The 11,873-nt window shown below is 36.1% G+C and overlaps 1 protein-coding gene across 2 annotated transcripts in view; it reads right to left on the bottom strand.

Moving 5' to 3' along the window:
- Positions 1-270: 270 nt before the first annotated feature.
- The window catches only part of VRK1 (VRK serine/threonine kinase 1), a 31,519-nt gene continuing 19,916 nt past the window's right edge, over positions 271-11,873 (bottom strand). For both annotated transcript variants that reach the window (XM_058806741.1, XM_058806742.1), the window contains exons 12-13: positions 8,994-9,093; positions 271-1,920 (exon numbers count right to left, since the gene is read on the bottom strand). In XM_058806741.1, the coding sequence (XP_058662724.1) occupies positions 1,844-1,920; positions 8,994-9,093 (177 nt within the window). In that variant the 3' untranslated portion in view covers positions 271-1,843. The remainder of the gene's footprint in view (positions 1,921-8,993; positions 9,094-11,873) is intronic.

Below are 11,873 nucleotides of genomic sequence, written 5' to 3'. Positions count from 1 at the left end.
GCAGTGCCTGGTGAGCAGAGACAAGCCCTGAAACAACATTCACCTTGAATAAAAAAAGCACCCTTTTCCTTCACAGAACACCTGCCAGGACATCTTTTCCCGGGACATCTTTGGGGTGGGAGGAGGTAAGGGTGGCTTATGAAATTCGTACCTCAAAACATTCTTTTCAAATATATGGAAATAACTGTTTGTTCCATTTGGCTTTGGTGGTGTCAAAAGAAAACACACTGCTTGAAAACTTGGAAAGTAATCAAAGGAAGTTTACTGGTAAATAAGTTACTAAAAAAACCAAAATGTCAGACAACTGAAATACAAAAGAATGACATTAACTTTGAGTATGTAACAAGGAAGAGAATACAGTATGCCTTCCTGACAATAGCTATTCAGAACAGTGTAACACACTTTCTGAACAAAATGATTAAACGAAGTCATTAAAATGGTAGTTTGATTTGAGGAGTTTTAAACATGAGAGAGGCTTTAGCAAACCTATTTTTACATCTGAAATGAAGAGAATGCTACACTTAAAGTTGTCAGCCACACTTTGCTAACACCCAGGAAGACAAGCCTAACAGTCAACAGAAATGAGAAAGCACCTCTTAAATATGCTATTCCAGTTTTATTTCAAAAAAACAGATTCCCTTGTTTCAAAAAATAACTTCATCATTCATTCATTCAACACTTCATGCTACAACATATTTATTTAATCTCATGAGTAGCTATTCAGACATTATACAATCAAGCAAGCTGGACATCCACACGAATACACTCTCACTGGCTCATATGGATTCCTTTTGGTTTGCCAAACTTTCGGTTGGCCTGATAAGAATGATGTTCATGCCTTATCATGTTTATGTTGCAGTATATATATGAAAAGTAGCAGTGTTTCACACTGGAATCCAACACTAATTTTTAACTAACAACTCTGAAGAGAGGACTCAAAGCTAACCAAGGAAGTACATGTACAAAAGGATTTGGAAGATTAAATGCTCCTCAAGTAAAGGTAAACCATTACTGCTGAGAGAAGCAGACGTGAGACAATATTTCATGGGAACTAGATCCTGCACAAAGTTACTCACAATTATATTTTAGTCTTTTACCTAATATAAAAAGAAAACCTGAGGGGTGGTTGAGAATAGGCATTGTTTTTTAGTTGGTTCTTTTCTTTGCCCTGGGCCCTTTGTCTGAAATTCTGGTCTCTTTCTTTCCAGAGAAACTGTGAATAATTGGAAAAGTGATAGAAACACAAATACTATGCAAAAAATGGCTATAATTCAGTACCTGTCTTCCAAAGAATTAAATGCATTTTATATAAACTACAATGGAAGGACTTGATTTTTGCCTTATGTTCTGTTTTTAATTCAAACACTTGTAACATATTTAAAAGTTATTTATGCTTTTTCAGATTTCATCTCAGTGTGCATTTAAGTGACCACCAATATGACTTTACTCAGAACTGTGAGAAATCAGATGCAACACTGCTGTTTCTTATACAGTATCCATAATGAAACTAGTAAAAAAGGCTTCATCTCTACATTACAAAGCAGGGAAAAAACACTCTTTTTTAGTTTGCCTTAAAGACATGAATTCATGTATATAAAGAATAAAAATGCATCCCCACTTCACAAGTTGGTAAAATTTTGCATTAGTATTTACATGTATATAAATTATGCAAATATTTTAATAAAACATTTATTCTTCAAAAACAGGTACAAACAGCAGTCCATGTTTTTACAGAACTCATCATTTCAAAAGGAAAGAAAAAGATTCCAGTGCTACCAACAACAACAAAAAAAAATTCAGAAATGAGCCACAGAGCAACTTAATTTGTTGCTCCATATATTATTTACTTCTTGACTCTCTTTCTGGTTGCTGTGCTTTTCTTTGGTGAGGTCATCTTCTCGGTTCTGGCAGCAATTGCATCTGCAATTCAAACAAAAACTGTGTGTTAAATAAAATAACAAAAATAAAATAACAAAAACAGATCACAAGAAAAAAACTTTAGTCTTTAAAAGTATAGGTCAAATCAAATAATTTATTGAGCTTTAAGTGGGGATGGGAACATGCCACGGACAGAGGAGAAATCTTCAACTATTTCTGGACACTGACCCTCTCCTAAAAAACATGTTGTTTGGCTCAACTTCTCCAAGAGTATCATCACATGGAGTTGAGACTTTTTTTTAGCTCATCTTCACCAAAAGAATTAGATCCTCTGCAAAATCTAGACCCCTCCTTCCTCCCCATGTGCCAACTTTTATAATGCTTTCCAGTACTAAGTTATTTTTTGGACCTTGTGCTAAGCTCATTCAGCTCTGGGATCACAATTTAACCCCAGACAGTAACTACCCATCATGCAGAGTTCATTCACTCACTCCCCCTCCCTTCCCAGTGGAAAGTGGAAGAGAATTGGAAAAAGGAGAAAAATCCCATAGATTGAAATAGGAACAGTTTAATAATTACAATAAAGTAATATGTAATAATAAAAAAGTAAAGAGATTAATTATCACACATGTAAAAAAGCCCAACCCCCAAGTGATGCACAATACCAGAGCTCATCACTCACTGACTGATGCCCAGCTGAACCCCAGCAGTAACAGCAGTAACTGGCCCCTGCAGCCAACTCCCCCACTTTATATACTGGGAATAACACTCCATGGTATGGAATATCCCTCTGGCCAGTCTGGATCAGCTGGCCTGGCTGTGCTCCCTCCTGGCTTCTTGTGCTTCTTCTCACTGGCAGAGCACAGGGAACTGGAAACTCCTTGACTTAGGGCAAGCACTGCTCAGCAACAGCCAAAACATCTGTGTTATTCTCATACTGAATCCAAAACACAGCACTGCACCAGCTATTACAAAGACAACTAACTCTATCCCAGCTGAAACTAGGACACTTAGCAATAAAATTTGGTCTGGTATTCTCACAGTTTAGTGAAATGCAGCATCTTAGAGCATTCTGAGTGGAGCTCATACAAGGCGAAGTAGAAGAAAAAGAGGTGAAAAAGAAAGGAAGATTTCTATTTGGCCATGTCAGCTGTTAAATCAACTCAGCTACCAGTGCAACTGTGCCTACAGACTGAAGCCATCACTTGACAATATTTTATTAACAAAGGTAAGGAATAATCCCACCTAAATAAGATTCCTAGTAAAACAGGCAGGCAGGTTGTTCAAAGAGACCATACCTAAAAGCAATAATAAAAACCTCCCTGCACTTTGATTCATGCCTGCCTACTGCCAGGGAAAAGGAAGGAAAAAAACATCACTGCTCATTTCTGTGAATCACATTCAACTGTAGTCACATTGACAAAAAAATATTACACACAATAAAAATTTCTACCTTTTTGCATGTACAGTAACAATGAAGTATTTTTTATCTCCTAGTCATGTAATGATATTTTTTTTTCTTCTTAATCCTAAATTCCTCCTTGAAGACAGCATGCCTAACTACTTCAGTTCTTGCTTGCAAAACTATCTATAATTCCACAATCCATGTCAAGTGTACAGGTAAAGAAAAGCAAAACTGAATTTCATGGAAGACCTGAAGAAAGAAGCTGCTTGCTTAAGACAACAGCCTTTGAGCAGTCACTGATCATTGAAGCTCAATCAGTAAACTTGGGTGAATCAAGGAGGCAGAGAACAATGCAAAACAAAGTTTTACAAAAGAAACCCAGCAGTACTATGTGTAGTTCTAGGCTCTGTCCTACAAGAGGTCTGAGAACAATAGGGAGAAAAAGTGGTTTCCCATTCTCTAACAAAAACAAGAAGAAAACATTGAATTTAACTAGTTTATCTGAAGAAAGTAAAAAAATAAAAATGGGAGACATATGATGTGCAAAAGGTTGCTGCATGAATGTGATTTTCATGCCCACAGTGGCTAGAACAACTACTAAGCTTAAAGGAAATTCATATTAGGTAATAAAAATATTAAAATACTCCCCCTTATTAAATCCATTGTAATAGTAAGGACAGTTAAGTATTACAAGTGGTGTTGACCAGGGAAGTTTTAGAATAATCATACAGCATTAGCATCTATCAGGATTAATACAAACATAAATTGATTAGACTCGTGCATAGAGCAGATCTCTTCTTGATGTCCCTTCTCATCTGCCAATTCTACGTACACTGTTTTAGAACCACACAAGGCTTACAACTAAGAAATAAAACTGTGCTCAAGTAAAAAAATTAAAATTTTTATAAAATTACAGAAGTTCCTTTGGTAAAAACAAAACCACTACTTTCCTGTATAAATTGTCTCCTTTGATGAAAAGGAGGACAGTGTGAGATTAGGAAACATGAAAACACCGCAACTGAGCAGATAAAATCAGGTAGGATTTAGGTGACTTCTACGTTACATCACAGGTTAGAATATCTGAAAACAGAGCAAACATCAAATGGGAACTTAGGCCAGGAGGCAGCATTTAATGAGTTAAACACCAACATTCTCTAATCACTTTGGGCAGTTTGAATATGGAGCCAATGAAGAGATACTTTTCTTTTAAAGAAGATAAAAGACAAAATCTTCTTTTAAGAAGACTGTAAGAAGATGAAGTCTTCTTTTAAGAAAACTCCTCCTTCCTTTAAGGAAGAGTCCTCTGACAAGCTCTTTCCCAGTTCAGCCAGGGAACCCCTGCAGAACTGAAAACACCTGGTGAATAACACTTCTCAGACCAGCATTCTTCAGTGCTCTGAAGCTGCTGAAGAAATTACAAGGGCAAAAAATAGTAGTTGTGGTTAGTTGGCTTTTTCTGTTTTCATAGCAGCTCTTTTTCTACAAGAATTCAGAAATACAACTCAGAAAAAAAAAGAAGCCAGAAGAATGCAAACATGGACTTGAATTCCAGTAAATACATGACTGTGGGGTGGGGATGAGAGAGAAAAGTCAGTGAAATTGTGGGATGGAGCTTAGCTTTAGCTACTCTGTTCTGCCAAGTACTCCCTTTCCTGCAACAAATAAAGCAAATACTTTTCATATTCTCATAAGGAAAAACATCAGAACGCAAGAATCTATTATTTATGACTTTAGGCCTCTGTATTTCTTACAGATAACATCAAATATATGAGTGTTCTTTAAAAAATTTTCATATAAAATTGTTCCAAATGAAACTGAAACTGGTTTACTTCTATTTGCAAAAATTGCTTCACTGAAGATATTTCAAAACACAATTGTACATAAACAGAAATCATTTGTCCCATGCAGCATGTGTCTGAAATTAACCTTCCTCTTTGCCACACAGCAATTTGCAGGAGGAAGGCAGTTTAATTCAAAACATTACTTGCAATCTTGCAAAAGGTTAGTTCCCTGTAAAAATCTGACTCACTGCAGTATGATTTTTCTTTCCTGTAGAAAAATTTCACTTGCAAATTTTATATCTGAGTTTGAATTGCAATACTTGTTCAACATACTGCAATTCATCTTCAGGTCACAGAAAAACAACCAAAAAAGCAGACAAAACTTTTTTTCTTAAATTATTTAGTTCTACATGTAAAGTCATTATAAAAAACCTTACATATGGAAAATTTTCATTTTTTGATGTTTTGTTTTAATACTTCTTATTAGCAGCAAACACAAGAAAGTCCCATTAAATGTAAAAAGGGAACATAAATTACTTACATTTTATATGTGTTTAAGTGCTAGAAATGATCTGAAAATATTGTACAGAAACAAGCTTAAAATATAAAGGTGGATTTTAATAAAGAACTGTGTTCCAAGCACACACAGAAGTACACAATAACACTCCAATATTTTATATGTTGGACACTAATTTTTCTCTTTATTATGATTAGTGACACATTTTCAAAGCAATTCTCACTGAATTTGTCACTTGCAAATAGCAGAAAAATACCCTACAATTCATGAAGAACCACAAAGAAATTAAATGTAAACCAAATCTATTTTAACCTCCCTATCTACAGTATTTAAAATTCTTTAACATTAAAAGCACCTCCTACCACACCTTTTCTAAGTTAAATAGCTTTTGAAGATCCTAAAAAAATTCTTCCTCCTCCTACAAGTCTGAGGGCTCCCCAGCCCCAGCAGACTTCAATACTGGCAGACTTCCTATGGCCACTGAGCACCTTTGGGTACTCAAAATGCCACAGAGCTGATCAGGATCTTTTGGACAGGACAAGACAAACTGCACAGTCAGATGTGGTTAATGCTGATGAGCTGAACAGCAAGAGAAGAGGCTGCCAAGCTCTTGCCACTGCTTTCTGTTGAAGCGTTTATGAGATGTTGTTTGAATACCTGAAGAGCGACCACCATTCCACGATATTTATGCCCCTTAGAAACAAATAATACAGAATTTCAACAACTTTTAAAGCATTGCTGTATGACTCAACCTCAAATTGTGCAACTAAGAGGCATCAAGAAAATATCCATTTTACTGAACTTCGGGGTTTTTTTTTTTTTAAGCTACAGGAAAAACCATTTAATGGAGAAACAAGTCCATGGTAACACAAAACTAGTCAGATTTGGAAACACAGTTTTAAGTATTTCTATAATAATCAGACCTTTTCAAACTATAAAAGCATCAGGATCAGAAACTATTATGAAACAGTTGCTCTTTCCTTCAACACAGGTTTATGAATCATGTAATAGTTGCTAAAGTTTTTAATGCCAAATTTGGAGAGAATCAAATGAGTAAGTACATGTATCACATTTCACCTGAAAGCATTTTATATACTCCCTCTACTTGGTATTCATTAAATTGAGTAGTGTAAAAAGGTGAAATTAGAGCCATTTCATCTGTAACTTTATTGAACTAGCAAGTTTTTCTCATTTAAGCTTATGTTGAAAATCTATACAGCCTCCCAAATACCTTTACTTAGTGTCAAAAAACCTCATTGTTTACAAAAAGCTGAAGTTACCACCTGGATTGCAATTCTTCAAGTTCTTTTCCATCTCCTTCTATAAGAATTTCAATCTACAATCCCAGGAAAAACTAGTATAGTATAAGAAAAGAAAGTATGTTCTGCACATGTGTATCAAACCACAACCAGAAAATAGTCAAATGTTTTAAGTATTTCGTTAAAAAGTCTTAAATTATATCTAAAATGCTGAAACTGTGTCAGCATCATATAAGCATAAAAGCTAAAACTGTCAGCATCATTCTATTGCTTTGAAAGAAAGCATAATCCAATTAATACTTTTTCAGCCACTGACAGACTAGAGAATTTCTAATAAATTGAAATCAATAAGTAAATACACATTCAAAAACCAGAAATAATCACTGGCCTTAATGATTAAAATTCTATAATATGAACAGCTGAAAATGACCAAAGCAGAGTCACCTCCTGGAATAACATTAGCTTCATTCCTTGTACTTTGTTCCATACAGTTTGAGTAAGTATACCAGGGTAAATCCAGAACTCACCAATATGATTACTGGCTTTGAAAGCTTACAGTTTCCGATCATGCAATACCCCATCAAACCATTTTTAAACAAGGACATTTGTTTTGGGGTAGACTTCAGTCCTACTGCTTTATTTTTAGACTATTTGACCACAGACAACATCTGGTATTTTACTTAAAATTATACATCAAAAATTCTTTAGGAAAAACATCTTTGCTATTCAGTTCACATAAAGCAGTTTAACTGGACACTCACCACCAGCTTTCCCTATACAAATCTATCGAAGATTTCTCACATTGGATTTTCAATAATCCTACTTTATCTGTCCATGACTTTTTCCATACTGCACTGAAACTATGCCAAATTATGTTGAAATAATAGCTTCAGCATTTTCTATCCTTATAGATAATCCTTTCCTTGACTTTAAACACGCTTGCTTTTGGAAGCTGCTGCTGTTAGCCCTTGGCTTTAACACTCTGTGCAGAGGAATCCTGAGGAGTCAGCATGTTCTAACAGTGAACTGGACAAGACAGGAGGACAAAAATGAGAATGAGCAGAGAATGAACGATGGCAAAATGAAAAAAATTTGTTCACCTACCAATTTTTATCACCAGCAATTCCACCAGCTTTGGGCACTACTTAACTGGAGCATAGTCCTTTCTTACATAGAAAGTTGAAATATTTTAACTTTACTTAACAAAGTTAATCTAAAAAGAAATTGCAAAATATCAAAAGCACTTGAACTGCTAAAGGTTCTATTGGGTATTTTATGTGGCTGGGTTTTGGTAAGCTGAGGTCAGCTTCAGAGCTAGCCTCTGTGGGGAGAGGCCAGCTGCTCTCCTGTGCCTGACACAGCCCTTTCCAGCTGGCTCCAGTACAAACCCACTGCAGGCCAAAGCCTCAAAATAAGCCCATTGTAGGCCAAAGTTGAGCCACACTTGTTTGTGGCACCTCTGTGGAAAGATTTAAGAAAGGATAAAAAAAAAAAATCACTGAACAGGTAGAAAGGGAGTAGCAGTGCAGGGAGAAGAGTGGGAAACAGCAGACAGATCACCAAAGTTACAGGTGGAAGTGGTATTCCAATTCCTCAGAGCACATATTTCCTGTAGCTCAGGAAGGACCCAGAATGGAGGCTATCTCCCCTGCAACTCATGTGAGAGCCCAACCTGGAAAAAATGGATATTCCCTGAAAAAATTGGACGACCTTTTTTTACCCCTGAAAGACTGCAACCCAAAAGAGAGAGCCCACACTGGAGCAAGGGGAAAATGTAAGGATGAAGGAGCAACAGAGACCACAGCACACCTCCCCTTCAGGACCCCTGCACTAAACAAAAAGAGTGGTAGAGTTCAGGGTGAAATAGGTTGAGCTTGGAGGAAGGGGAAGGAAAGGTGTTGTTTTAGAGTTTATCACTACCCAAATTTATTTTAAATTTGCAATATATTACATTTATTTTTCCCAAGTTGAGTCTGGTTTGCCCAAAACAGTAAACAGTAGAAGATTTCTTCATCTTTGTTTTAATTAATGGGTTTTCTCATCCTATTTTCTCCACTGGGAAGGGGAGCAAGTGCTCTGTGAGGGTCTGGACTTTAACCAAGGTATCCTGCCACACGAGTACATGTGACTGTCAGAACAATCTTTTGACTTACTTGAAATAGCAGCTTTCTTCTTCTTTGGACTTTCTGTCTCTTCCATTTTTGCCTCAGTGCTCTCACTCGCTGCAGCTGCTGCCACTGCCTTTCTTCTTTTCTGTAAAAAAAAAAAAAAAAAAAAAAACACCAAAAATTAGCAGTTGAACTCAAGAGCAAGAAAGATCATGTAAAGCAGACAATATCCTCACAAGGTATTCCCTTATTTTATATTATATATTCTAAAATGTCTTCAGTCATAGAAAAGATGTATTCCTGTACTAACACAAGAATACTAGTACTAATCTATACACAATTTGAAACAACAGTTCCCCAGTCTGCAGATCACTTTAACAGTTGAAATTTTGATTTAAGAAAACACGAGGTGTTGTGATCATAACCTGGGTTTTTTTAATCTTACACTGAATAAATGTTACAAAAGGAACAATCTGAAAAACTTAAAAGAACACTTAACATTTTATCTCAAGTTCTTATTAATTGGATTTTCTAAAGAAATTACACCACATTAAAGCCAAGTTTGTTTGGATCCTTGCTTTTCAAGGCTTTCTTTGCACAGCTCAAAAGCAGCTAATACTCACTGACAGTACTTTTGTTTTAAAATACCAACCATGGGTTCTGTTCCAAAGAGAGGTATTTGGAAAATCTGAACTCTATTCAAGGTACATTATCTTAAAACCCCTAAATGGATAGAACTCTTATTATCTGTGTATTACAATTAATCTTACTATTGCAAGTATTCCTGAACTAGTTATGGAAAATCATTGCTTTAAAACCATGATTTTTGCAAAAGATGAAGTGACCTGCATTGAGCATACATGAAAAGCATTGAACACTGAAGGAGTTTTACTTTTCCTTCTTCTTAATTTATTTATTTTTTAATTGTGTGCGACTAGAGCTTTACTAATACAGCTTTAAAAGTGGCTACAACTTCACACAGCTCACAGGAGAAGGGGAGAGTGCATTACATCTTTCCTTTCCAAAGTGTTGCTTCATGATTACCATCTAAACCCTGCTGGGCTGAACAGATTGGTTCGATAATTACATACAATAACTGCAGTGGGCAGGTAACCCTCAGCTGGCACAGGGCAGCTCCCCTGTGAGAACTTCCATATGCAAACTGCACTGATGGAGTGCATTAGGTACATCTTTCCTGCCGGTGCACAGGCCTGATTACCGCCAGCCAAGACTCCAAGGTTAGCATGTCAGCAGATTTGTGATGCATTAGGCAGGAATAAACACAGACACTTTTGTTCATTCTGACCAAAATTAAGGAGGACTATTTCAGCACTGTACTGCTTTTATATGAGAGATAATGCATTCCTCCCAATTGTACTAGGAAACATTTAAAATGCTCATCAGAAAAACAGATATTCAATACATATTACAGAAAAGCAAAATACATTTATCTTGTTTCCAAGCTTATTTAATAAAAAGCGGTTTCTTAATCTTGATGCAGGTGAATTACATAGCAGTAGAAATCAGGCAGCATTCATCTGACAAAAGCAACACCTGCACATCTGAACCTGAACATTAGAAGGAACTACAAATCACTAAGATCTGTATTTTTCCAAGCTACTTCACTCCCAATATTTCCCAGACACTCTTCGGCACTGAACAACAGTAAAATGTGGTCTTGCTCTAAATTATTTAGTAGAGAGCTTGAAATACTTCCTTCAATAAATGGTACTGCTAGCTTCTTGCTTGTCTAGAACTACTAGAGAATTCCACACTCACAAACTAGTATGCTTACTATAAAGAAAAAAAGAAAAGAAAAAAAAAAGGGAAAAACCTCAAGCACATCTGTGGACTATGTTTCATTTACTCATACATCTGGGGAAACTTGAGACATGATATAGAAAATAAAATGCTAACTTTTAATACAGCAGACATCTGTGACTTTTACCCAGATACCAATACTGGAGAATGACAGATTCCAGAACAACCATGTTTATATGTAACATGTAAATGCCCACCATGGCTCAATTAGCTGATAGCACAGGAGAATCCTACAGTCTAAGAGGGTATTTACACAGATGCTAGAAATATTATCTCCTAACTATGGAACACCATAACTTAAGAATGTCAAATAACACTGTTTTAAGAAAATATTATGGTAGATTGCCCCAAAAGCAATGAAGAATAAGTGTGTTAGGACCTGCTGTGATTAAAAGATAGTAGAACCAAAATGTCATAAATATTTTGTGTTAGAGGTCACAATATTCTCAAGGGTGGATGCCAGACTGCATTTTTCTTTTTCAAATTAGGCATTAAGTACCTCAAACAAAATTCAGCATGTGATAGAAGATTCTGGCTTTCAGAGGCAAAATGCTACTGATCAATGGCAAATATATTTATGGAGAATAGTTTTTAATGAAGTTTGGAATTTGGAGCTTATTTTTAAAACACTAAGTCATCTTCTACCATAGCCTATACTGCAGCTGTCACAAGGCCTACAAAACTCCACACAGAAGGAAGAGTCATCTGTTCTGGTGTTTGGTCAAAAGCAAGAATGTTATGATGCCCACCAATCTTATTCTGTCCAGACACCAGCAGTAACTGGCATGAAGTAGCATCAAGTCCACTGAAATATGAAGCTGACAGCTGAAAACACTTACTCAAGTGAGCCAGTAGCACTCCCTGTTTTATCTAAGTGCTTCATATTTGTGACAATTGAGTAAGCTGACCATGCACATGGTTCTCAAACTATATAAAAACAGGAGAAACCCAATGAAAAGGCTTACTTCTTTTTGCTTGGAGGTAAGAACGTATGGAAAAGGGTTATCCCACCCTTTGGAAATGGTTTTGACTGATACAGGCTAAAAAACCAAGATTTTTGAAGTTTTTATTCTATTGCAAATGTGCACCAGACATCTCTGCTGG

This window comes from Ammospiza caudacuta, chromosome 6 (genome assembly GCF_027887145.1).
Source record: "Ammospiza caudacuta isolate bAmmCau1 chromosome 6, bAmmCau1.pri, whole genome shotgun sequence".
NCBI classification, from domain to species: domain Eukaryota; kingdom Metazoa; phylum Chordata; class Aves; order Passeriformes; family Passerellidae; genus Ammospiza; species Ammospiza caudacuta.
The sequence above is the reverse complement of the archived record's forward strand: the minus strand, read 5'-3'. Positions and strand labels throughout refer to the sequence as shown.